The sequence below is a fragment of the Trichoplusia ni genome, chromosome 22 (assembly GCF_003590095.1).
Source record: "Trichoplusia ni isolate ovarian cell line Hi5 chromosome 22, tn1, whole genome shotgun sequence".
NCBI lineage: Eukaryota > Metazoa > Arthropoda > Insecta > Lepidoptera > Noctuidae > Trichoplusia > Trichoplusia ni.
The window spans coordinates 4,954,150-4,981,896 of NC_039499.1; the positions used below are offsets into that span (position 1 = coordinate 4,954,150).

Here is a 27,747-nt window from a genome sequence, read left to right on the forward strand (position 1 = left end):
CCAACTTATTTTACTGCCAGGGCTGCCAAATTACATATATATGTACATGTACATGTATAAATATACCACAATTTTCCCACCATGTGGACTCGAAAAAATCGTTATGGACGTATTCTCCTAAAAAACAGAAGCCATACTCTTACCACCCTGAACACGGATGCTTATAATGTCTTCTTATCGGCGATAAGACGGGAATCGGGAATACAAACGATTAAACCGATAAATCAAAATATCTTTTATACCGGAGAAACAATGCCTTAACCTGGAAACTATTCCAGCTCCTACAGAGTATGAAATTGCGTTAGTAAGCCAACCATGTTTCTTAACCCTAAAATGTTATGAATGATAGCCTATAAGCTTATTTCAACAACCTAATATTCCGTCCCAGGCTGTCTTCTATTGACAACTTTATTTGCTCCTTCAAAATTATGATGTTTTGGTTATTCAGGTACAGATTTGCCTTCATGACTTACAACTTTCACCGTCCGTGAACAGATGGTTGAAACCAGTCTGAATCATTGTTGTCGCTGCAAATTGTCACCACTATTGTTGTATTATCTGGTTTATTATCGAGGCTATGCGGAAACTATATAAAACCGTTTTGCTGTATTTTATTGGTTCAGCTACCGAACAATTTCGTAATTGTTAAACGAGACGAAAAGCGCTAAACTGACAACAACTTATTAATTTAAAAGAAATTCATAAATTTAATAGAAATAATGTAATTTCACGTCTTAACAAATTCTGTAAATTGCCTTGTCTTGTCACACATAACTCAAATGTATTGAAACAATGCACACCATAAAACGATGTTCGGCTCTCTACACGATTAAATGTTGTTACGCCTGAACGCACGCTTGCTAAACCCGCAGACAGCCTAGATTATACACGTGTCTTAAATAAATATATTGTTTAACAATTTCAACGGCAATAATAATAGTCTCGATGTAAACTTTCAAATCCTACTCAATGACATGACTGACGATGTCCATATTTCATGTCTGGCTGTCACGTGAGTAGGCGAATCAAGATTATAAGATGATCTGTGAGGTGTTTAAGATTAAAACGAGTATTTAGATGTTCAAAGATAATAATAAATCTTCGTATACATTATACAATACTAGCTGACCCAGCAAACGTTGTTTTGCCGATTTTTTTTTCTAGGTGTATGTATTTTTTAATGCCACATTATAAAAAAATAAAAACAGAAAAAATCGTCCAAAAAATATTTTTTTTTTGTGTGGGCAACCCTTGTCACTCAGGGGTATGAAAAATAGATGTTGTTGTATTCTCAGTCCTACCCAATATGTATACAAAATTTCATAAGAATCGGTCGAACCGTTTCGGAGCAGTACGGTAACTAACATCGTGACACGGGAATTTTATATATTAGATTATGTAAGAGATTAAAGTCTCGATTTCTGCCGATGAGACCTAATCTTTTTATCATCTAAGACAACATGGCGCTTGTATTTCTGCATTATCCTTCAATTCAAGAGCTTATTACATACTATTTTATTTTATACTATTTATTATACTTCAATCTTAATTCCATGTTGCTCCAAATCCCTCGTGATGAAAAACAGCTATTCACTAACATTATAGAAAAGTGTTACAACATTCTCCATCCATTCAACAGTTACAAGAGACGTTTACAAATAGACCTACTTTCACATTTCAAATGCACTCTGCTACGAATAATGGATTAAAGTCGTTCTTGTTATCTAAACAGGTGGATGTTATTATTCTCTAGCGGTCCTAGTATTTCCATATCACCTTCACATTCACAATCACGGAGTATTTTATCATTGCCTGAGGCTTTGCCATGTGCACGCGTCTTACCAACTCGATTGTCATTTTTGACACATAAACACGAACATGATTTGACAGAATGACGCTTGCATCGTAATCGCAGTGTCATCTGCAGGTATTTCGACATGTATGTATGTCTAGGTCATCTTTGTTATACATTGTGACCGTATTTGTGTTTCGCTTTCGTTTTCTTTTCTTTTGTATGTAGAAATTTGCTTTTTTGTCACCGAACCTGCTCAAACTGACCGACTACCACCTATTACTTCTTAAAGAGTATTATTGTCGATATGGAAGTGTGACAGCCCGCTTCACATCCTAGAGCGTTGTCTAATCATAAACTTTTGGCGGCATGTGTTATGGTGAGCGTCGCGCCCTTTTTTTGAAATGCGTAATAATATCTGAAAAGAGAAGATTTTTTTAACAAAACTTCAAAAAGACATCAAAAAGTTAGTGGAGAATTAAAGCCCATATTTTCTCTCATATCAGTTATAATATCAGCAAATTTACCTCAGTTTAATAGGTAACTGTATCATAAGGAAATATTAAAAACAACAGTTTCTGTCAGAGGAACAGCGAAGATGATGAACGACTATATAGGTGCACGCATTGATGCATAAAATTTGCCTCATTACTATACGTAGCTCGGTCGCTGCATGTCTTCCTGCCTTAGTGCACCTTCTAGTTCAGCAGGAACCAGCCGCACCTGCATTAGCATCCGAAGCCACGCTCTATTTACACAACGCAATACTTTTCTCCGCGGAACATACAATTCGCGTTCCTTTCAACGGCGTTGTTTCCTTATAACTTCCGTCTTCATCATGCAATCAACAAACAAAGCGCAATTTGTTATAAATACAATTAATCGATTGGAATTTATTATTTCTGGTTCCAAATATGTAATTGTTAAAATCACGAATGATGTGAGGTTAACTTTGAATGTCTTGTTTGTGAAACGCCCATGAACATGGCGAATAAGATAAAATCAAGTGTTATCAAACAACTCCACACGACAAAAGAATTCCTCGTCAAGTATTGTCATTGAACGCATAATAAACATACCTTCTCACGTTGCGTCGAAGTACATGACTTATTAGTCATCCTTGAGCGTAAAAATAACATGGCTGCAGACATGAGATTTGTCGCACCTTTGGCTATTCAAAAATATAGTAACTTTTGTTCAAAGTCACTAAAGTAAGTTAAAATTCATCCGCGTCATAGAAAACTCTTCAATGGATTTTCGATTACGTTTCAATTAAAATAATCCTTTATTTAAAATAATAGTATAAGAAATCATCTTATCTATTTCAATAGCTTCCACTTTCATATATTCAATAAGCTCTACTCTCCCATTGTGTTCATAATCGTGTGAATTATGAACACTGATAAACCACCGCCGATGAATACCGAGAAAATGCATACGACATCGAAATAAAAAGTGTTAAACTGACGACAAATACGCGGGAAATTATCTCCAAGTAAAAGATTTGAATTGTGTTAATGATATACGATGGTTGTACATGACTGGAATACAACGTGACACTTCAGTACAAGCAAATGCGAAATGCATTGTTAATGGTTTTATAAATTGCAAAAATGATTCTGTGCCATGAATTGCGACTTTCGCTAGTCAAGTTTAACAAATAACAGATAAAGACATAACTGTGGGAAAACATTTAGAGTTAAATAACAATGCGTCTGTTATGTTGCATGAGCTGTGGTTATTATTGTCAGAGTCGTGTGTGGTCATCTAAGCATTTAGCAAAAATAGTGTTATTTCAGAAGTTGCGACATAAAAGCACCTCTTACATAAATGAACGACAACTCACGCTAATAGTTAAAACGCGAACCACCTGCCTTACAACAACATCGAAGGTTAGAAATTGCAACGATGAACCAACATTTATTGGGCTAGAAAAAAGTATTGAAATGTTTCGTACTATCCACAGGCGTTGTACCTTAAAGGTGATGCTATCATCAATCGTAATAACCTTCATTGCCATCCAGTCATTTGAAACAAGAGTGAACTGGATACGAGTTTAAGAAAACAGCAGCGCAGTGCACAGAATCTTCAATTTTGTAAGACAATTGCTTCATACAGTCAAATTCACCGATGAAGTCGAACGTGGGATCAATTATTTACCTGCTCCACTTGTGGCTATTCCTACGTTATGTCACTACGGTAACGAGTGCAATGTTCTAGATTTCTCGCACAATTAGCGACTATTTACCCTCCTTAGACAAGTTTTTCAGCTGCTCCAGTAATGCAGCCATACTACATTGTTTATCGATATCTCAGGCACATTATTCGCAGCAACTATTTGATTTATAGATTCATTGATAGCGTATCGCCCTAAATTCTCGTAGACAGACTCACTGGACCAGTTTTCTAAAGTATTGCTCTTGTTGTATAAGTTTGTCCCTATTGTCGCCTGCTGAATTGATATTCCCTAAGACTGAAGTGATTATTAACAATGACTTCTTTGTTCAATTAAATAATTTCTAGACACACCTTTTCCGTGACATTACGTCTCAGATATGGTCGATTGAATGACCTTCTTACCGTTATAAACAATAAGGCGTTTCGTGACGGTTAGATCTCTGTCTACTTCATGTCATCTCCTTACGTATAAGGGATGTGACTTAAACGGCGTTTCCGGTACACCTACGCGTTTGCTACAGTTGCCACAAAAGGTTCTCGCGTGGGAGAGGGACAGCGGCGGCGCGGCGCGCGCGAGTCAGCCCTGCGCCTGCGCCGCCGAGCGGACGCGTCGCTCCCACAACGGCGCGCGCGCTCCACACCCCGCGACAGTGAAAGTGTTTCATTAGAGCTTGCAGTCTGTTCAATACCGTGAATATTATTTTTGTGGACATCTAATGCAGTGACCTTTGTTATCAAAGTTCGTCCGAGTGATTTTTAACCTTATATTACGTCCATTCTGCTGTTTCTTTACGCTCATTTATGTTCGCTTAACGCAGTCTTCGTGCCGGTTACTTTTTGTCCATCTGACTCGTGACAACTGTTGCGAAAAGCAAATTAAATGTTTGAACAAAAAGTACTTCATGTTAACCAGCGACGTCACTGTACGTTTTTAACTTTAGTGTTTCTTTATCGCTTCTATACATATTATCTTTGGTTCCGCATCGTTTGGCTCCATCAAAGTTAACTAAGTTTGGAGTTACAAGCATTTGCTTCACACATTTTCATGTATTCCTAGCGCTTGTCCACCTTGAGGCAGTGCAACTTGTTATTTGAATATCCTTTCATTTGTCCCCAACTCATTGTTCAATTCTGTTATTAAGTGATCTTTTACATCGCTCATAACTCTTGAACTTAATGTTTTCCTGTTTGATCACATAATATTTTATTATCATAATTATATCTTATTGATATCCACGCTATTACAGCATCTTACATAATAGGATTTCCGCGATATAAATTGAACAATGTCCGTCAAAGTATGTTTTCTCACGGTAATATGATACCTTCATTGAAATGCTCAACTTATATTTAAAACTGCGTTTTAATACATTAAGAATATTAATGATCACATTCAGGCTTCCTGAAGACGCAAGCTTGACCGAATTGAAACAAAAGAAGCACGAAATACTGCATTACGTAAAGAGGATGCCAATATTTTAATGCACGTTTGAGAAGCTATAGATTGTTTCCCAATGTTCTCCTTGTATAAGAGTAGTGTTACTATACGCATATTAACATTTCCGTATAGTTACAACATAAAAACAAAGCGTATGAGCGAGTGTCGAGCCCAGTGCCGCAGCCGGCCGGAACTGTGACAACTGTCCGACGGAATTCCACCAACAAATGCTGTCTTATTTAGTTAATCCACATTCGTTGCATTCCACCGCATTCAGCTTTGGTATTCGGTTCTAATACCCGACTATTACATGGCTATAATCGATACAAATATAGTTACAATCGATTAGACCCGCCAGTGCTCGGACACGGCTGTATTTACAATTAATTTAGCCTTAGATATATAAATGCCAGTAATCAGAATTTGTTTGACTTTGAATTCGTAACGCTCATCACAAATCGTTTCGAACTTATTGAAATGCGTGATGCATTCAGAATAAAAAACAGAACAAAGCCAGCATTGTCACTGCATATCTAGATCTAGAAAGTCTACAGCTAGATGCAATCTCTCAATAATTGAAGCACATGTACTGTTGTGTGCAGTCGCTTAGTAGTCTACATATCAGATAAAGCGGTCTCGCCCAGTTTCATCTGGTAAAACATCTTTAGCCTTAAGTGCAGTGTCATCGAGATCATTGGCCGTATCTTTGTGTTCATTATGGAAGCTATTATGGTCATTGCACGGCACATCGATGGTCTGAAGTTATCCAGTGTTTAGTTGGAGGCTGGCTTCACCAACAGCTCGCTCATGCAGCTCTATAATGATACAGTTCTCTTTCCGCGGAACAGATTATGCGCCGCGCTAGGCCTTCATTGTTTCGCAAGCCGCAATGCTCTGATTGCAACGCCATATATACAAACACAACTAGTTTTGCAATTACACCATAACGCGTATTTTACTGATAATGTTATCTAATTGCAGTAGCATTCACGTAACGTCCCTGTGTCGTCCCAAGATATGTTAGAATAGATACGTTTCGCTTTTCTACCAAGAATAAATTTGAATACCTACTCGGTTTAAACAAGCGATAGTTTAAAAACCTTTTAAAACTGAACACTTTTGTGCAGTGAACCATAGCGAACGTATTTCAAATATCGATTTAAGTGCATTAACCACGACCAATGTCAGTCGGACTATTACAAAATGTTATTTGGCACGTTGCGTTACCGCGCTTAGCATTGAAACGGTGAAAAAATCAGCGGTTCATGATTATAGTTAGCGGCGATCGCGATGGAAACACCGAGCCGTGCGCTCGTGGTACCAGTCGACCCTGAGACGGCCGGCAACGCAGCTGCCGACTACTTGTTTCGCTTTTTTTCCTCTAAGTTGATCACGCGGCTGAGTTAAGGATCCAGTTTATAATCTTAAACTTATTTCGCTCCTCTGATTCAGCAGTTTCAACGAATTGCTACACTACATTGTTCGTTAACAGTGCAAATAAATGTCTGTGCGCCCGTTCTTTGTTCGAAAAAGTGCTCGTGACTCAGTGAAGTGATGTGATGAATGGAAACAGTGATGATGAACAATGATCTCGGAGAAGCCTCAGGTGAACGGTGGCGTCGGGCCGCCGCCGAGGCCGCGCACCTTCCGAAGGAACTGCGGCGATCAAGGTGCACCACGCTCCACAGATATCCTAATTCATATTCAATACGGTCCTTACTTTAACCGGTTCGATGTGACTCGAGTTTGTTTTCTACGTCTCTATAATTAGCCAAATATCCTTGGGCTAAACAGAAAACTTGTTTGTTTTAAATAAAAATCATGTTTTGCGAATTTCGCAACTTGCATTTCCATAATAATGTTAACATTCATTTTTGGCATTGAAGGCTTATCGATAATTTTGCAATAGTCGTGACGTGGTACCTCGAGTTGCGGTATCGGGCCGGTTGGGACTGTGAGTGTGCGGGATATCTGGAGAGTGTGACACCTGGCTCGTTATGTTGTAGTGTTCATAACGTCACCGACGAAGGTGTACATCGATACGAGTGCGAAGTGCTCATACTACAGCCAGAACGACGAGAGCGCGCGCAGCCTGCCGGCCGGGCTGGCTGGGCTGGCCGACCGCGTGCGGCTCATCGACGTGCTGGAGAGGACTTGCTCGCTTAACATTAGGACCGTCCTACAACATGGAGATATCGAAATACAAGATCTCATCGCATTTTTCGGTACTTATTACTTTTGACTCATTCACATGATTCACAAAACCACTCTACTTCATATTCTTTCAAAATCACTAAACTTTCTTGGAAACTTATCCCGTCCAACTATTTATGTTGTGGTTGGACCACTTATCACGATTAATAATCCATTCAAATTTAAATAAAAAGCTCTAAACGACAAACAAAAAACACAAGAAGTCTTAAGAACATGAGAATCAAAACAGGCATCAATTTAAGTGTGAGAAATTAAACAAATCGGATTCCTGTGTCCAAACAACGGACATGAAACTAGAAAACATGATGGTAATGTTTGTCAATATCCCAGGGATGTTGGCATTCAGTCACATCGTACCGTATACATCGTACTTATCGAGTAATAACAGTGTGTACCGAGTTATTAGCTGTAAGAACAACTCGACTTGATCGGAGATCACTTTCTCGCTTTCTACTTGATAGACGTGCTCCTCTAGATCATGTGAACAACTATGATAAACGACTCGGTGAGTTTAATAAACGCATTTGTTTCAATCAGTTGCGTGAAGCAAGCGTTAATCTTATGTCATTTAATTTTCTGCCTAACTGGTTGATTGCTTGGTGTGAATATCTTATGTTAAAATATATTAATTTCAACCTAGGTTATTTTGAAATTGATAATTCTGTCAATGCTTATATTCAAACACCCATTACGCTTTAAGAACCGAATGACCTCACAAATTGCCAGCCTAGTTCCATATTGGCTAAACTTTTTTGCCAATCACCAGACTGTACAAGTCGAGAGCCATTTACTAAATAAATCCAAAACACAAAAAGGGCAATGTTTAATAATCTCGAAATGTGCTTTTAAGTGGATTTCAAATACCAGATCGATCTGGCTCTATTCAAAAACCAATATATGGTTTCAAACAGATTATAAGTGGCCTCTACGTGCTCATAGGTTTTTTGCCACTCGCTTGCCCCTAATTCGCGAAGTTCAACACTGTCATTATCTTCATTGAACGCACGCATTGCGTGCCGCTCAAATAATAGGTACACATGTCTCTGAAACAAGAAAGTGAAAACAAAAACGCATAATAATATACATGACGTATACTTAAGTTATTACTTACAAACACAAATTGTTGGCAATCGCGTTTTTATTTACCGACCTGTGATGAATCTGTTTGGATATTCCCTCGATTTCTAATCACGTCATAGTTTCGTATACTTTCAATGTCTACATGAAGTCATGCACCTGTCTGACCGGTTATAAATGTCAAAGGCACGGATCATTATCTACTAATCAAATAATTCGACTTCACTGTATTTGTAGACACAAGGGCAGAAGTAATAAGTGTAGCTCGTAATATGTATGACAACATTTTTAAGGCGGCCATTTTCCGTGTGGGTATGACGTCATACGATTATGTTGTAGATACTGTAATGTAATTCCATATTCCTTTGTATATATTGCATTATATACTACAACACCAGCCCCAGTCATTGATCAGGATAGAGCGATATTCACGTAAAAGCATTTCTGCAGATTTGATTGCAAGGATCAAAGTTTCCTCTTAGGTATATTACATTTACTTAGATTATTTAGCTAAATATTAAGATAACTTTTTATTTACAAAAAAAAATCGATTGTTCTCGTTGATACTATCAAGGGATTGTGAAGTGTCCTCACATCTGCTTGAAAAAATATATACATATTTATACGATCATTGAGTACAAATTCTTTTATGACTCAACGTGAGCAAGTGTCACACAGTTTATGGCATTGTATTGCTTCATTACATCGATCGTATCTTTGGCGAGTTTCGGCCAGTCATACGATAACCAAATAGGTTTAATTATGGCATTGTGATCACACTGAGCTGTGCTCTCAGTCCCCAAATCTGCATCATTATACGCTACTGATGTCATTGTATTATAACCAGCTTGTTATAATGATAATTTAATAATACGCAGTACTACCAAAAAAGCTCATTATTTCAATGTATTTTTCTTTCGTTTTAAATTATTCCGTGTTAAGACCATGCGTTAGATATTCGTGACTCTTCGCAAATATTAAAATTTTACGTAAATTTTTGACGGTCTCATGCATTAAACAAGTTTAAATTAATAACAAATCTTCCGCATTCAGTTTAATGGTTATAAATTGCATGTTAGAAGTTGAAAGTTCTCAATTTATACTCATGCATAACTTAAATAATACCTTTGATTGAAATAGCGTGAGTGTAAGTCAACTCTTTAATAATAAAACGGAAGAACTCATTACAAAGATTGTTACAGTTAATTATAATTACGTAACAGTTGGTTTAAATTCATTCCAGTGCATTGACCTACTCGTGAAGTTGTCTAGCGAAACTAGTCGTTTGTTATTCAGTCTGTGGAGATAGAATGTGATGCATATCGTTGGCTCGATCACTCAAACATGGAGTAAGCAGTACTTACTAAGTACGTAACTGCCTCTACATACAACTGGTATTTGTGAAACTGTTGCTAAATAACCTGCGCGTGACGACAGACCTACAAGTAGGGGGTGGATACACTCAATATGGACAGGTCTGTTGACATTTGGTCGCCGGATTTGACAACTGCTGTATAGAATTGAAATTTTTTCCTAGCGTATATGTTCGAGTATCTTTTATTTGTTGCATCACAAGTCCAGTATGTCTAATTCATTAACTAACCTAAAACTCTATAACCGCTATAGGTCAACGGTCGGTTAACTAAATTCGTTTTGTAGAGTCTTTGACTCTGCTATTAGATAAGCGGTCAGCCACGAATTCATATTGGTATTTTCCACTTGTTTCACCTGTGTGAATAAAGTGGATATAAGATTTAATTTGCTGTATTCTTACCCAAAACTTGATAATGCCTATAACCGAGTGCTTAGGTCCACTATGCGCGCAGTGAGGTTCGTTCCCTCGCTTAGGACAATTACGTGATAAACTCATTTGTGCATATTATTATGACTTCAATATTTGGAAAACCTCCCGCAACACAAAGAGTTAATTCCTTCCAGCGGGAGTAAAACAAAACAAAACATTCATTGCGCTGACAAAATTAGTCAAATTTGTTCAGATTAGAACTACGAATATTACATCAACAAGAAAACAAATACGATTAGGATATATTTTACATTGTTTCTCCAGACCTTTCCTTTAATCACGATTCCGTCACCGATTTGTACTTAATATTTGTAATCGATCGACGCGTATGACTGTAGAGTGCTTAACACAACCTGCGCAAGCGCAAGTTGCCTCACTTGCCGGACACGACGCCTCTTATGTAAGGATGTCAGGGCCTTGACTTTCCACGCCTCTAACTAAATTACAACCATTCATTGATTGATGACAAGTTTTACATATTTCTGTAATTAATTTGCGAATATCCGCATGGAGTGAAGGTGATACATTAAATGTCATGCTTATATAATTATGATGCCTTAAGGCTTGAAGAATATAAAGTTATGTTGTTTTGTTCAGAAACAAATCAGTAACCTCGCGTAAATGTGTAACGTTAATGGTTCTATATTATTCGTTTTTTATTTAACTACATACGAGTATCGTAAGAATAAGAATAACCGCATCACTTATAAACTCATTAGACTAAAATGGAACTTTATGTGTTTTAAAATTCAATCAGATCTTATTTCCGGCTGGTATTTCAATAATTAATGGACTAATACAAAATGATATTGTTTTTTTAAACGCTATGTTTAAAATTTTGTTAAATCGTAACTTAGTACACGAAACCCTCTTGAAATCTTTCAAAAGCCAAAAACCTTACCCATATAACCCCATACTTTCATTAAATTAAGCTATTTGTTTGCATTTGCCAAGCAGTAACCGCTCTGAACAAACTTCACTGAACATACTCTAAACACACAATGTAATTGTTGACAGAATGTGACAGCAGCGACTCGGGGCACCTGTACGAGTCGCTGGAGCCGGCGCCCGCGCAGCAGCTGGCGCACGCGCAGCCGCCGCTGCCGCTCGAGGAAGACTTCGACTCCTTCGACAGTGACTCCGATGACGATGACCATGATAAGGTGAGATATTATGATATTTTATTTGAAAAAGGATGTTAGGATGTTACTTCTACTCTGTAGAAATGAACGACTTACTTAAATAAAACTAAGTAATTACTTTTACAGCAGGATAAGAGTGTATTTCGGCATAAACTTAAATATTACATTCTTGATGAAGATGATTATTACCGTGATATAAAACTATGGAATGGTATAAATGTATGGAAAGTAGATTCTCAAAAAATATATTTATATTATAATGTCCATCAAAATTGTAAAGTTAAAATTTAAATGCTAGTTCGAATGACGCCCCAAGCTTTGTTTGAGACTAGCAACGCCATCTATCGCATAGCTTGTGAACAACTACAACGAGAATTCCTCTGTACTGAAACTTCTTATGAGCAATAAACGTCACAGGAAAACCCATATAGGAAAAATAAGAGCGTAATAATGTTTATAACAAATACGTTAAGGAAGGAATTATGTGTGTCACTGACACTAGTTTATGTGAAGCTTTACTGTAGCTTGTGCCACCAAATTGAAATATGTGTTTAGTGAATTATTGTTTAGTTGCTGAGAAATATATTGTTTAAATGTTCCAGTCTACCTACGCCCCGGCGGCGCCCACACTGCCGGCGTCGCGGCTCCCGAACCCACCCTCTAGCGGACAGTACACCCTCACCAAGATAGCCAGCGCAGCCCAGAGGAAAATGAGGCAAATCAAACGAAACCTCACAAAAAGATATTCTGGTAAGCAAAAACCAAAACAAGAAACTTCCGATACCGGGAATCGAACCCGAGCCTCCTGGGTGAGAGCCAGGTATCCTAGCCACTAGACCATATCGGATATTAGGTGATAGCCAGAAATAGCCTATCTTAAGGTTAATTCTAATCATTTAGTATTATATTTTACGCCAGACGTAAAGAGATCGGCGTTATTAGTTTGACGTGTCTGTCTGTTCAAGCTCCTAAACGGATCGAACAATCTGAATTTAGTTTGAAGGTGAAATATGTGCGATTGACATGTTTGATAAAAAAAATTACAGTCGGGGGTGTTTCAATAAATATTTAATTTTATCTTGTTTGTATGAATCAAAATTAAGATTATTCATAGATCTGAAAGCGGTATGAGTATTACACTTGATAGATAATGATAAATTTCATGATAACCAATGTACTTGAGATAAAAATTGACCTACTTTTTTCGTTAAAGAAAGTTGACATAAAATTAACCATTCTTCTATTTGCAGTGGCAATGGACGGCAAACCATTCACGAAGACCGCGAACAACCAATCAACCAACATATACGAGGCGAGTAAGAAGAAGTCCCCTATCTACGCAAACTGCGAGAAATCGGAGCCTGTGTACAGTAATATCACCTTCAGCGACTCTCGTCCGGTGGTTAATAAGACTGAAATTCCTTTGGCAAAGGTGTATGGTTCATTGAAGGAAGAGTTGAAGACTGTTATATCTGATAAGAGGGTTAGTAACGGGGATGTTCCCCCTCCGCTGCCGGACAAGCCGCCGCCGGAGAAGCCGGTGACCCCGACGAGTGAGACCAGTAAGAAGGACAGCGGCACCTTGTCGAGGAAGGCGTACTTCTCCTTCAAGTCGCGGTTCAGACGCGCCACGTCACTAGCTGTGGACATGAACTCGGACGTGCCCAGCGCTCTCAAGATCACTAACTCTACTTTCTATCTGACTGACTCTATGGATGGAGACTCAGGGTTCAGTAACTGGTGAGTTGTATTTGCCAGATACCTAAATAATATTAATTTTGGGACGTTAAATTAATTGCATTCAGTTTCTATTTAAGATTTATAATGTTAATGAATATAGTATTAACGTATGTTTATAGTATCCATTTGGAGTATTTAATAGCTTCTGCTATTACGTTAACACCAACAGGACTACTGAAATTCAAACAATTAAATTTTCTGTGTCTGAAAAACGAATACATACTCGGTAACACCGACCCGAAAACATTAATTCCTATATTTTGATGCATGGTAGAGTGCCGCCAAGTTACCAAGTTCAATAACTGATGTATTTTTTTAAGTGCAATGTATGATGCAATCGTGTGTGTACAGCAGCGACAGCGGGCAGCCGGGCAGCACGGAGACGCTGTCCCCCGCGAGCGCGGCGCGGCGGCGCGACGGTAGGCGGCGCCTGGCCGAGTCCTCGCCCTGCCTGTGTCCCGCGCGCCCCGCGCTGCCCCCGCCGCCCCCGCCCCCGCAGCCCCCGCAGCCCCCCGACAGCCCCGTCACGACCCCCGCCAACACTGACTTTAGCGCTGTCAACGAAGGTAACGCACAGCCGTCAACTGGAGCTCGCTGTCGGCCACTATTGATTAAGCTGCATTATAAAACAGCTAGAACTTGGCTATTTACTTAATATTGCTAGCTTTACTAATTTGAGATAAGATTTTTTTGGTTACTTAAGATTATAACCGATTTTTTTACTGGTATAGTGTGTATACATAAGTTCTTGAATAAAGCTTGTTATTTGGGTTTTTTAAATTAACAATTTACTACAAACAAACATATTTAGTTTATACAACAGTGTGGTAAGATTAATTAGATTGAACTTGCCGGTGTGCTGCCGTGCCCCTCAAGTGAATATTACACGCAGAAATATTACTCACCTCACATCACTTAATAATGTATTCAATTACAATCCTAAGTAGGAAATATTTAGTAAATTTTAATATATAACGCAATGTACATATCTAGATATTTCAGTTGACGTCTGTCCGTATCGCGTAACATGGTTTAATTAAAATGTTTAAAGTCGCCATTAGCAACGAAGACAGCGCTAAACTGAGGTCAGTGCTTGCGACAAAATGAGAGTAACTATTCTATACGCTGACATTTTGGCTGACTTTTACCAATAAAAAGGAGAAAAAACCTGAATACTTTAGATGTGACTATTCAAATATTATCAAATAAAAAACTTATAGAAGGATAGCCTAGCACTTGACTTTCACTTTATAGAGTGCAATTATTTTCCTCATAAAATTCTGACAAAAGTCAATGACCTTAGTGGTTACTTGATCTAAATTTAAATAATCAATCGTATAATAAATTGTAAATCATGTTTTTATATTGTGCTTTTTAAAACTTTGAAATATGAGACATGTTTTAATAGGTAGATGTTATACATTATCTCTCCTCCAATATTTTTAAAGAGTTAAGTAATTCAATAATTTCAGAAAATATATATATCACTTAAATCAAATATACATCGCTTGTTAGTAAATATATGTGCAGAAATACTATAACACACAGCCATATACTAAAACAATACTACATATGTACAAATGTATACTAAATATGTGAGTCAGTCAGATGTCGGGTATAAAACTATACATTGAATAGTTATTCTCGAGCGGGGCGCCCGGGACTCCTTGCACTATAATATGTGTTTGCACTGTCTTTCGTTAATTTGTCCTTAATTGTCTATGCTCTCCGTACAAAATGGCCGATTTGATGCATTCGTAAATAAGAAATATGTCCATTTTATTTATATGCCATTAAATATAGGATTGGATAACAAGAATCGAGAATCGTTCGAGCGCGTGATTCGATTTATTATGAGTCAGATATGTGTATCTATATAAAGAGTTGACATATTAATTTTGAGTTATAATACCGACCGTCGGTAGTAATATTACTCATAAACAAAAGAACCGATTATTTTTGTTGTAATATGTTCTGTTAATGTTATTACAAATGATTGAAATATAAACTACAATATATTTATTAAGTCTTAATCTACGGTACAGATTTTAATGTGACACTAGCATACGAGTAAGTCACACTACGATTTGGGATGCATCAATTCTGGCGATTTTTACTGAAGCCTGAATGTTATGCAATTTATTTTCTAAATCACTTTCTCAGTAACACTTGGTTGTGGTCTAAACAATTATCTTGTATCTGAGCACAGGTAACACCTAGAGACAAAAAATAACGATTTTCTACCCTTTCGATTGCTATAATTAGTAGTAGTGTTTAAACCTTCAAAGTTTTAACTTCTTTCCTCTAGATTTTTGCTAAAAAGAAAGCAATAATGCCACCTCTTCTGTATTTTTGACCCAAGTTGTTTTGTTCCCAGTACAGCACACAGCTTAAAGCTATTGCAATGAATGCAGAAAGTTGATAACTGATTTAAATAAACCGTTAATATCAAATATGGTTAGGGCATCAACGGACTAAAAAAAATATCAAATAAGTATCTTTACAATCACCTATGATTGGTTATTATTCAGTTCCCTTTATAGACACGCAATCTTTCTTATGCATAGACTATTATGAATGTCTGTTCATGGCATTATTTTTGCTATGAAACAAAAGAAGTTCCCATTCATTGATACATTGACTTGGAAAAAAATAAGCACAGGACATTGTACTCCGACGCTAGATTTTTGCCGATATGTTTGACACATTACTTGGTCGTGGGTATCAGCTTGGTCCAGCGACGAAATTATTTATTTTCTCAAAAAATACTCTGAAGATAAGTATCTATTCGGTCCCGCCTAGGCAGTAAACCCACTATAATTCTGCAATGAGCTCGCTGCCCCGCCCACACACTTCCCATAGTTTCTCGACTTTCAAATCTCAAGTAGGTTCCTACTGTTTAACTCATAAAGAGTCTCGTAAAGCAATTCAGCTTACAAGATAGTCGACATCACTCGTAACAGTCTGCGTAATGTAATATTCTTGTAAATCTGGGACATTTGCACATGTATGATTATTGTACATGACGGTTCTACATACATTAAACATTATGCTTAAAACCTGTTCTCCATGTGGCTGTGGCCTCATAAACTCAACTGGAGCCACATAATGTTATAGCAACTAGCTGTTACCAGTTTTATGTGGTAATGTTCCCAACAAATTATTTACCAAGCTTCGAGTTTTTATACAAAGAGAATAATAGTAACACTGGCTGTATGGGTGGGCCTCATTGCCATTGTGCAGTATTTTAAAAAGATGTTTTATTGTATGGCGATTACGTCACCTTTCTGTGCAGTGTGCGTTGTGCACGGATTTGCAATAGTGTTGTTGTTAGACTGGTTAGTCGCGTGCGGACGCTAGCGCGGGTCGCGCGGGTGTGTCGCCGTCTGAGGCCGTGTTGTACGTTAGTGTTATGTGTCGCACTGTGTGATGGGTCGTGAGTTCTTCTCCTCGTTAGCGGGCATGAGTTCGTCCTATACTTATCAATACTTTTGCATGCAGCACTTTACTTATTTGTTTTAATTTTATATTTAATTAAAATCCAACTTAACGTAATACTTTAACTATTTATCAATGTTTCACAAGCACTTTTATTACTCGTTACACTGTTCCGTCGCTATTATCGTTACTAGATACTGAAGCAACGATAATCATAAGTAATAACACCTAAATACCCACTTATGTAGACTAAGACATCAGACGATCGCACAACATTTTGTAATTCATCATCTGTCCTCACGATTCCATTAATCTTTGTAATTGACAGCACTGTTGGAACAATAGAAACGCAATGATTGCATGCTCCTGCTCACTCGAGTAATTACTCTGTGACGCAGATTACTCTACAGATACTAGACTTGCAACAGCGTGACTGGATGCACGCCAACATTATAACAATAGTGTCGTGTTGCAAATATCGAGGAATAAGAGAAAAAACCCCTTCTTAAAACGGAACGGGTTATTAAATACTTGGAAATTATTAAATTATTCAAAAGCTACAATTTTTACATATGGGTATAAAATTTAATTGCGGTCCAGAGAGATAGTTAATAAATCTCTAAGAACCTTTTCAAAGTGCAAAAGGATTAAATTTGCCCTCATAAACATCATCAAATCAAGAGCTCTGACTAAAATAAACCAGCAACAACAAGAAATTATTAATTGAAACCAAAAGTCTAGTATCTGTAAAGTACATGCCCCTAGTGCATCAGACAGTAACCTTGTACTATGATATACAGAACTGAAGCGGCTCCTGCCGACGTTGTCGCGCAAGGACAAGAGCCCGCGCGCGCGCACCTCGTGGTACGCGGAGTGCGGCCAGAGCGCTGACACCACGCCCAACACCTCCAACACATCTTGGTAAGTACCTGCCCAACATAGACATACTAACATACCTATTTCTGTGTTCTTTTTCTTATACTGTGTAATCAAGTAAGAATTCGTAGCGTAGGCCCGACAAGTACTCAAAGTGAAATACGGTTTTTGAAAATGATGAAATAGGGTTTGGCAGTAAGGACTACACTTAATAAGGTTTAGGTTTAACATATTTATTTTTAATCCTATTTATGTCTTAGTATTTGCTTTGCTATCAATTAAAATTTATCTACAAAGTTCAGATTGTAATAATTATAGGTTGGTGTCTTGTGAGCATGATTATTAACAGTAGATGAAATAAATAAGGGAAAGCTTGGAAATAAACTGTGATATAGGTAGATCGGATAAATCGGTTCGCCTAGATATGTAAGTACCTATAAAAGGTTTTTATATTATGTTTTTTACAAGGAAGCTATGCAAGTCTCTATTTTCTCGACTCCTATTGCTACCAGAAAATAAAACCTATATTAAAAGGTCTAAACTAAAACACTTAGCGCGGTTGTTTGCTTTAATCTTTACATATGCTATTTTACTATTTGACATGTATATTCATGTAGGCCTTTTTCAAAATAACAGCCGTCACCTACTTGTTACCTTCACGGTTTTGAAATTAACGACTCAATTGGCATTGACGGTAACTCATAAACCATAAACAAAAGGTTAAATTAAAAAGTATTTGTTCCAAGTTTAAAGCAGATAGTTATATGTAATTCTAATTATATTTTTAAAGCAAAAGATGTGATATTGTGCACGATACGAGAGAAATCAAAACATTAAATAAAACGAATTGAATTATTTATGGTCACTTAAAATACTAAAGAAAACTTGGAAGTAAATGTGTTTGAAGTATTTTCCAGTGAAATTCGCAAAGTTGTGGAGAAATTGTGAAAAGCTGTTGACTTGTAGATAGATATACGATAGAGTATCGCGGTCCGTTTGGCATTCAGCTCGGCAAACATTCGAGTTCACGACAAAGGTCAGCTGCGACACGCCGCCTTACCCGCAGTCCCGTAACACAGAGAAACTCAAAGAAACCTTAATTATACCTTTCAATAAATAATTCATAAGTCAGGCAATACGAATATATTTTTTTAGTACTTTCGTAGACACACAAAAGTTTTTTCGAAATAGCTTGCATCGCTATAACATCATTCGAATCTTCATATCACTCCCGTATAGTCTGTTTACTGCGCGGAGTTTCACATCCATTCAGGTCACACGCACAAAGACATCCAGACTAAGAAAAAGCTTTATGGGTCATACAAATTGTCCGACGCGGTGATCGAATCCGCGACACGTCGTGCCTCAGCACTCAGCAGTCAATATTTAAAGTTGTAAGGTTTTAACTTGACCTTCCATTTTTATACCATTTTGCAATATCTTACTTGATTTTTTAAAATAAAATAAAACAACATTTTTAATGACTTTAAGTAGACCTAATAATTGGAACAGTGGCAGTCGAACTTTTAGGGCAAAATAATTTCAAGTTGTATTCAAGGTTTTTGTACAGCATTTCGAAAACAACTTGAGTGCTTGACTAAAAAAAAGTAATGCGTATATAGGTTAACGAGAACGGGAATATTACACTGTTTACCAAATTATTTTATGGCAGGTAACAAAGCAATTGTCGATAAACTAGAAGTTATCAGTACGTCATTGTGTATATGTACACCTTGCCCCCACGTGTGCCCATGCGTACCTATCATTGTTTAGTCAAACAGAATATAGACAAAGAAAAGAACCTTTGTACGGTGCTATCGTTTGACTACCGAGAAACGCCAGACTTCAGAATAAAAGGGCCACGAAACAACGTCGATTGAAATTATGAGCAAGTTTCGATATTTTTTACAGCAGCGCAGTTATCAATTCGCCGTGAAATACATCATGGGGCATGCGTTCCAAGATGCGCCCTCCTTTACTTTGGGTGTTGATCAAACATTTACTTCATATTTACATGACCAAAGAGCAAAATAGCCGAGGCAATTTTTCACTTGGTATCACAGTTACCCTTAAAATTGTTCCTAGTTTTTAAAGGTTTATCTTGCCGCCCTGGCCGTTAGTCAGTATTGGCGCGAACATATGACGTCCGCCATTACACACGAAACCGATGAGTCACAAGCCAGTTTTCCTTACCACCGTTACCTGTGCCCCAGTACATAAGCGATTAGCGATTTGAAAACGGCGGACCGTTGACAAATTGTGTAACCTTGGCAGAACAATAATAAACAACAGTTTACTAATACCTGAAGATTCAATAAAACTTTTAATAGTGATAGCATTAACACAAGTTATTTTTTATGAAGTTCTCACGCTGTATTTTGCGTTTGTGTTAAGTTATTTTTAAACAATTTGACGAAATCACTCAAAATGTGGCTATGATTGGTAAAAAATATGCTTAACTTTGAGTTGTGACTACACATGGATAGGATTTCATTTTTTTATCTGTTGTCTGTATTAAATCGCCCGTGCATATGCCTTGGCCCAGCTGATAACTTTAAGTCTGCTATTACGCGCATGCTCAGAAGGACGTTGGTCGGATTTGAATTGAAGCCGTTGCTTCGCGGTTTTTAGCATACTCTTGTAATTTTATTTATTTTTCTATGCTAATGTGTTCCATCTACATTGTGAATAAAGTTACATAAATGTGTTTTGGACTTGCGTTTGGACTGGGCAGTGTTAATTCTTATTGTGTACTGTGTACATTGGATTGAAGTGTTATCATTGTTATCAACATTTTCTACGGATCAGCGAAGGATAAGCATAGGTAATTTTACCGCATCGCTTTTAAAATTAAATGTTAAGTGTGTCTTTATAGTCAACATTGTTATATTGCTTATATGCCGTGCCAATTTTATTCAACCTACATGCTAATAATACTATAATGTGGGTACTACCTACAATGTTTTATAAATCTTTAAATAATACACAATGTACCTACAAAAATTTCAACACTTTCATGTTAAATATTGTATTGAGGGTCAGATAAAGGAAAACAAGGGAGTCCGTAAAGTCTTATAAATCAGACCTCTTTGCCATGACCGTCATTGTGTACTGACAGTGTCACCAGATTTGTCATAGGTGATTAACAAGTAAATGCCTACAAATACCTACTTTGATGACGTTCTCCGTATAATACAACACGAGTAAATTCAAAAGAGTCTAGACCAGAAAGTTAGCACATTCTGATGTTCCAACAAAAATTCTACCAAAATTGCAACCATATTGTATTTGACAAAAAATATTTTTGGTCCTTCAGGCGGATTTATTCAATTATACAAAAATTAAAAGGATGCAGTGATTTAAAATCTCAGACGTCAATTACCAGTACACTTTTTAATTATTTTAGCCCCCACTCATACTTAAGTGCCTTTGTGATAATATAAAAATTCGGATTCAACATTTTTTGGAAATCTTTCTGACGCGATGACGAACTGAACAGATTTATATTATTCAAATCCCCGATTCTTTTCGACTGACCTTTTGCAACGACCTACGTTGTTTTGTTTTATTGTATTCTAACATTGCCGGCACAGTATGAGCTCCTAAACAAATCAGATCGAATGTATGCAGTTCCTGTACCAATTGGCAATTTATTTAAACGGTCTCCCGTTGAAGCTCACAATGACTAACGTTTACATCATGCCGCTATTGTAGCTACCTACATAATGACCTCGCTGCGATGATTTTCTCACAATACTTAGCACCGATGTACAGTACTTCTGTTATATTATCGTTTTAGCGTCTATTAAGGATTTTCTGCGGAACGTTGAAGAAACTATCAATATTAATTACTCCATTTTAATAGTTACGAATCTTTCTATTATGTTATCTAGCTATCTAGCTCCTCATACTTCTGCCTTTGCATTGTTGTTGTGTTGGTCTGTTTTAAAGGGATGTTTGGAAAGGGATCCTACGCAAAGTATGGCTGGCATCCAAATTTATAAGCCATTCAAGCATCCCTCGAAACAATCGCATCATTGTTGAGTTCTTGCTCTTTTGTTAATTGTTTGTTGTTTGGAGCAAAAAGTACCATTAAGATCAAGATTTAATACAGTTAGGTTTGTTGTTTGTTTTGCTGATTAAGTATCATTGAGATGTTTCATCACCGAAAAATTAAAGCGTTATAATCTTGTAAGAACAAAGATAACTTCAGCAGACTTTATTTAAAGTACCGAACTTGTAAATCTTCAGGAATGCATATAGAACAGGTTCATTTTGGCCAGCGACGCCTGGTTTTTGTGTTCTGTTTTTGTGTTTGACTGTTCTAGTTTTGTATGTGTGTCTGATTATGTTTTTTCTCCCCAGGTACGCAGAAGCGGGCCTGTACCAAGCGGGCAACATCTCGTCTTCGTCCGGCGCGTCGTCGGGCTCGCACCCCGCCAGCCCGCTGCCCCACTCTCTCTTCACACACGAACCGCTCTACCAGTTCTACAACGCGGCTAAAGTTGAGGTCAGTACCTCAAATATGTCAAGTTACAGCTAATAAAGCGCTGACAGACGCTGCCAATCTAAAAACTACCTCGGTACACAATTCGTAGCAAGCGCTTGGACCCGCTGGACATACAAATTTTGTAGATGCGGAGTCTGCCTTTCGAAAACTTGATTCGAATTCTCAGAATGCTGATGCATACCCATTAAGTCCGAGTAACAATTTTGACGTATAGAATTTACTGCGAACGACGACTTGGTTTTTGTCTTGTTCAAAGAGAACATAGCACTCCTCTGCGTGCTTTTAAATAGAGGTGGCCAGACCTTTGACAAGTCTTTATCAGGGACTCTTTATTTATGGCCTTTTTTTCTAATAGTTCTTCCATGAGCGTCCGAACTTGAATGAGTCCATTGTTTCCTTGTCCGTCCTTATCAAGTCCCGCAGATACCTGCATACAGCTGTGCTTATCTCCCGGAAAACAAGTAACAAATGGGTTAAAGGCCGGCGACGATAAGCTGTCACTACGCAATACTATTATTACACCTGTTACTACTCTAGAATAGTGGTTAAGTCATTACAATGGCGCCAAACAGGTCTCCCTTAAAATGTTGCAAAGAGGTTTTATCATTGTCTGATCCAAGCTACCAATGATGGCAGTGAGTGAGAAACCAATTGACCTCTTTTTGCCAGCGCAATTGCTAAGGTTCAAAGATTAAAGTTAAAAAGCATATAAAAAAGAAAGTTTCTACAAGTAAGATTTGCAGATCTCAGGAATTTATAACAATTTCCTTTCTTCAATATGCTCAGATTGCTAAGTCTCTGTCAGGATTGTCGGTCATCAGGATTTGCCGTAGTTCCAATAAAAGTATAAAGTTTCCCCAGAAGTGACTAAATAAACTTGTACAAAAACATCCCAATGAGGTGTATTTAAGGAAGTAAACAATTTAATTATGCTAATCCGCCGTCCGTCCAATTTTAGAACGGGCGAGTAAACGTTTTGGCGTTAATTGGGGCTTCTAATTGGATGTAATTGTGGTGACCTTAGCAACACTGGTTACTCTTGACTCCTATGACCGAACACCGGTACAAATTCCTGTCGATCATTGATCCTTAATGCCCGACATTTCCTTATTCAATTAGTTACACATTTGACTTGTTGCGATTCGGTTATTTAATAATTAAACTTTTGTTTTGTAAACAATCTATGAAGTTGGAGTTGTTTTGTAAATATGGACTTTGAAAAATTGAGGAAATATGTGCTTGAAGATATGGTTATATTGCGTTTGGGTAATATATTTCTGCGTTACTTTAAACAATATTTTATTCATTGAAATGAAACGACTTTTACGGATTTTATCGCGGTTTAATTTTTGGTTTTAGTTCCCGACGTTTCGACACCTTTGCAGGTATCATGGTCACGGGCAGACTGAGATGGTGTTCGTCTTGACAGAAGATGTTGCTCGTTCTACCTTCATATTTTTAATTAATTATTTATGGTCCGACCTACGCAGTATGAGCTCACTGTGTCGTGATGTCTTGCAGCGCTGCTCTTGGGTTTAGCCTTGAGTTTTTGTATTATTGGGTCCCAAGTAGGCTTCGGGTAGTAGCCTTCAGCATGTTCGGCGACTGCAGACTTCGCCGAACATGCTGAAGGCTCCAGCCATTATATTAGATTTGATCAACCACAGATCCTCGCTAAAGAATCCAAATTCCTACCAAGGATGTTTCGCGAGGCTATTGAGATTAAAAAACACCCTAATTTCAATAGAGAAGATGGCTGGAAGATATCACCTACTTGGGACCCAATAATACAAAAACTCAAGGCTAAACCCAAGAGCAGCGCTGCAAGACATCACGACACAGTGAGCTCATACTGCGTAGGTCGGACCATAAATAATTAATTAAAAATATGAAGGTAGAACGAGCAACATCTTCTGTCAAGACGAACACCATCTCAGTCTGCCCGTGACCATGATACCTGCAAAGGTGTCGAAACGTCGGGAACTAAAACCAAAAATTAAACCGCGATAAAATCCGTAAAAGTCGTTTCATTTCAATGTCTAACATTCGCGTAAACCTAAGAAACCACTAATATTTTATTCAATGAGTAATTTTGATTCTCTCATTCGTCGACGTTCTTTTATTCGTCCGTATCATAAGTATCTATTGGTCTAACGTTAGGATATAATTATAGTTAACAACGGCCAATTTTTGATCAGAGATTTGTTTTATTCTTCGTAAGTAGTCAAATTATGCATGCCCAGATTAAATTTAACATGTTTCGTTATTGATTTGTTGTTGTGTTACAGTCGGTGTGTCGCGAGACCGGCGACTCGGACTCTGACGCTTACGAGGCGGGCTCGCAGCGCAGCAGCCCGGCCGCTCACGAGGCGGCGCCGGCGCGGCCCTCCGCCATGGCGCTGGTGGCGCCGCGCGGGCCCTCGCGCACGCTCTGGTGCGAGGTGCCTGAAGTACTCAACTCTACTGTGCTCAGTAAGTACTCATCTAGCAACATTAACACTGACCTATGACTTAAATTGCACTGTATTTATGTAATGTCATCATGAAATTCCAATACTACTCAATCGGCCAATCCAACGTCAAATACACTGATCGCGACGTGTCACGGGTTCGATCCCCGCGTAGCACAATCATTCGTAGAAAAGTGACTTGAATATTTGTGTAACCCCCGCGACAAAAGGTTTAAATTCCTTAATCTGGGAGAAGCTTTTATTAAAAAAAAGTCACTTAACTATTACAATGTGTATTAAAATGTATACGTTCCTGGATATCGATGATTGCCATTATCTCATCAAAAGCAACCTCCACTTCCTCATATTGCAGAATGCATTGCCTCTTAACATAACCAACCAATAACATGTATTTATCATTATTCCCGTGCAGGTTCCCTCGCGCCCGCCCAGAAGCGTCTCCAGGAGGCGAAGTTCGAGCTGCTGACGTCCGAGGCGTCGTACCTGAACTCTCTGAACGTGCTCGAAGCGAACTTCATCGCGCACCCCGCCTTCCGCGACCCGCACGTCATGCCGCGACACGAGTGGGACACGCTGTTCGCTACCATACTGCCAGGTAACAACACACGCAACAAGCTGTGACAAGTTTTATACTTGGGTTTTTAGAGTAGCAGAATTGTACCGCCTAATAGCCCTAGGCAAAAATTATGAGCTGATGCGGCAGTTGTTGCTAATATTCTAAATTGTGGTTTAAGATATATTAACGCATTTCTTACCTGAAAACAGACAGACTGACAGTTGTAATCCTGGTCGAACTATTGCTGGTCCGTGCATCTCAATTTATCCTCTATTTATTGCTAACATGCACACATATTTGGTAAAATAATGACGTAGATGGCAGCACTGAAACTCAAATGAAAAATGAAAAATAAATGACACTAAATAAACACCTCTTTTCCAATTAGCCATTTAGATCATAGTAGATCAATATTTTTGTACCGTATAGGATTTCAGTCTATAAACACTTTTTATACTTCAACATCAGCCTAATTTTTTCCAACAGTACGCAAATGCTCGCAACTGCTGATGAACGAGCTGGAGAAGTGCTGGCAGGACAACATCCTGCTGCAGGGCATCTGCGACATCGTGCGGCAACACGCCGAGCAGCACTTCGGCGTCTACGTCAAGTACTGCGAGAACCAGGCGCTCATGGTGAAGGCGCTGCAGCGGCTACAGGGCAAGACCGCCTTCGTTAATGCGCTTAGGAAGTTAGTATGCTACTGTCTACCCTAAATTTTTGAGACATAACTTGCACTTTCTTGTTTCAGATTTTTTTAACGACTCCCACAGTAGAGACGTTATTCCTTGTGTTGCGGGGGCTTTCACACAAAACCAAAGATTCTGAATGAAACACCCATATTTTCTCACAGAACATCAATTTAGCAATGAAGTTTTTGTGATTGGTCAGTTCCAGACCTATAAGCAACCTATAAAGAAAAAAAAACCCCTGTAAGGAGGACAACTTCACCCCTCGCCCATGCAGTTCTAAAACAAAATCCTGCCAATTCCAGTAAAAAAATAATTGTGTTTCCACTCAGACTAGAGAACCACCCCTCCTGCCAGTCGCTGTCGCTGCACTCGTTCCTGATGCTGCCGATGCAGCGCGTGACGCGCCTGCCGCTGCTCATGGACGCCGTGCTCAAGAACCTCAACAGCGAGGACCTGGAGTACCACGCTTGCGCCAGGGCACTCGTCACGCTTAACAACGTGAGCCACTAACTTAATATAATACATTTGTCATATGCTGCATGCATGCTACCAAGAAAAAGGAATTTTCTCTACGTTTATAGTTGGCTATTTTCCGTGAATACGGACTGATTTAAAGGTTTATTCAGGATGAGCTGGTAGCGGCGGAAAGTGTTTTGACACCTAGAAATCCATTTATACTTCGCGTGGTCGTGCCCGCACAAGGTTCCATATAGCTATCTAAGCTCTAAACACGTAAGCATGCTACTGCGTTTGTGGAGTGTTCATACCTATATTTTTTAATCAGTTTACCAATTTCTGTCTTACCTTCGATACAAATTCGTTAGACACTGAGAATTCCTTGAATATTTGTTTTACATCCCGGCTACTTCATTGACCATTTTCTTGTAATCGAAAATAATTTCTGCTTCACATCATAACACGTTGTTGTTACAGTACGTGTCTCAATGCAACGAGGGCGCGCGCAACACGGAGCGTATTGAAGAGATGTTCCGTCTCAGCAAGATCATCGAGTTCCCGCCCAACATCCGCGACCCGCCCTCGCTGGGGCCCGCCATCTCGAGGAGGGATCGCAGGTACTTTTATACTTCCTATACTTTATATCCCACTTCTGAAGCCTTGTCTAGGAAAAAAATATTAAACTAAGTTTTTTATAATGACGCGCTGGTTCTAGACGGAAACATTTGAACGAACCTTTACGCAGTAGGAGTTCTTCTATAACGATTGTCACAACCTGAGCTAAATATCAATTAGAAACCTACAACATTTTTGTCCTCTTTAACTTAAACTACGGAGGACGTTCAGAAATTACCAAGTACTTGTATTATATCAGGCCTGTCCGCTGGCTGGTCCGCTCCGGCGAGATGACGCAGCTGATCTGGAAGACGGACGAGCTGAAGCTGACCTTCGGGAAGAAGTTCCACAAGGTGCCGCTGCACCTCTTCCTCTTCAATGACCTGCTCGTCATCACCAAAAAGAAGAGGTATGCCTGTCTCTACTGCTTACAGATGAGCTTTACTTTTTACAAAATTTTATCATCTTTAATCTCATACTCATAAGTCATTGAAGACTCTTCTCATAAGTCATTGAAGACAAAAGCGTCGCGTACAAAGGAATTTTTTTTGTGTCCCTTTTACGGTATGAAGTGAGGTGCGGGGCGGACTGCAGTGCATTCGTTCTTTGATGCGGTTGCATGTACCTACCTCAAGACGGCTCAAGATTGGCGTTTTATTCGGTCATGAGTGTATGATGCGCAAAGCGGTTCCCACGCTTCCGCCGCGCGCTCAAGATCCGTGCCGGTACCTATATTTGTAGCATAACA

General features: G+C 38.5%; 1 protein-coding gene and 1 non-coding gene across 8 annotated transcripts in view; one reads left to right on the plus strand and one right to left on the minus strand.

Annotated features, from left to right (window-relative positions):
- LOC113504519 (rho guanine nucleotide exchange factor 5) overlaps positions 1–27,747 on the plus strand; it is a 122,155-nt gene that overhangs the window by 91,663 nt on the left and 2,745 nt on the right. For 3 of the 7 annotated variants that reach the window (XM_026886854.1, XM_026886853.1, XM_026886855.1), the window contains 12 exons: positions 11,521–11,666; positions 12,248–12,395; positions 12,896–13,385; positions 13,737–13,804; positions 17,624–17,744; positions 22,065–22,209; positions 24,498–24,681; positions 25,093–25,275; positions 25,723–25,927; positions 26,258–26,426; positions 26,862–27,001; positions 27,259–27,408. In XM_026886854.1, coding sequence (XP_026742655.1) covers positions 11,521–11,666; positions 12,248–12,395; positions 12,896–13,385; positions 13,737–13,804; positions 17,624–17,744; positions 22,065–22,209; positions 24,498–24,681; positions 25,093–25,275; positions 25,723–25,927; positions 26,258–26,426; positions 26,862–27,001; positions 27,259–27,408 — 2,149 coding nt within the window. Of the gene's footprint in view, positions 1–4,565; positions 4,710–6,860; positions 7,079–7,414; positions 7,634–11,520; positions 11,667–12,247; positions 12,396–12,895; positions 13,386–13,736; positions 13,805–17,623; positions 17,745–22,064; positions 22,210–24,497; positions 24,682–25,092; positions 25,276–25,722; positions 25,928–26,257; positions 26,427–26,861; positions 27,002–27,258; positions 27,409–27,747 lie in introns of those variants that run through there. The other 4 variants (XM_026886857.1, XM_026886858.1, XM_026886859.1 and 1 more) reach the window with 4 other exon arrangements.
- Positions 12,421–12,492, minus strand: Trnae-cuc. Its single transcript has one exon. It is a non-coding gene; the product is annotated as a tRNA-Glu (tRNA).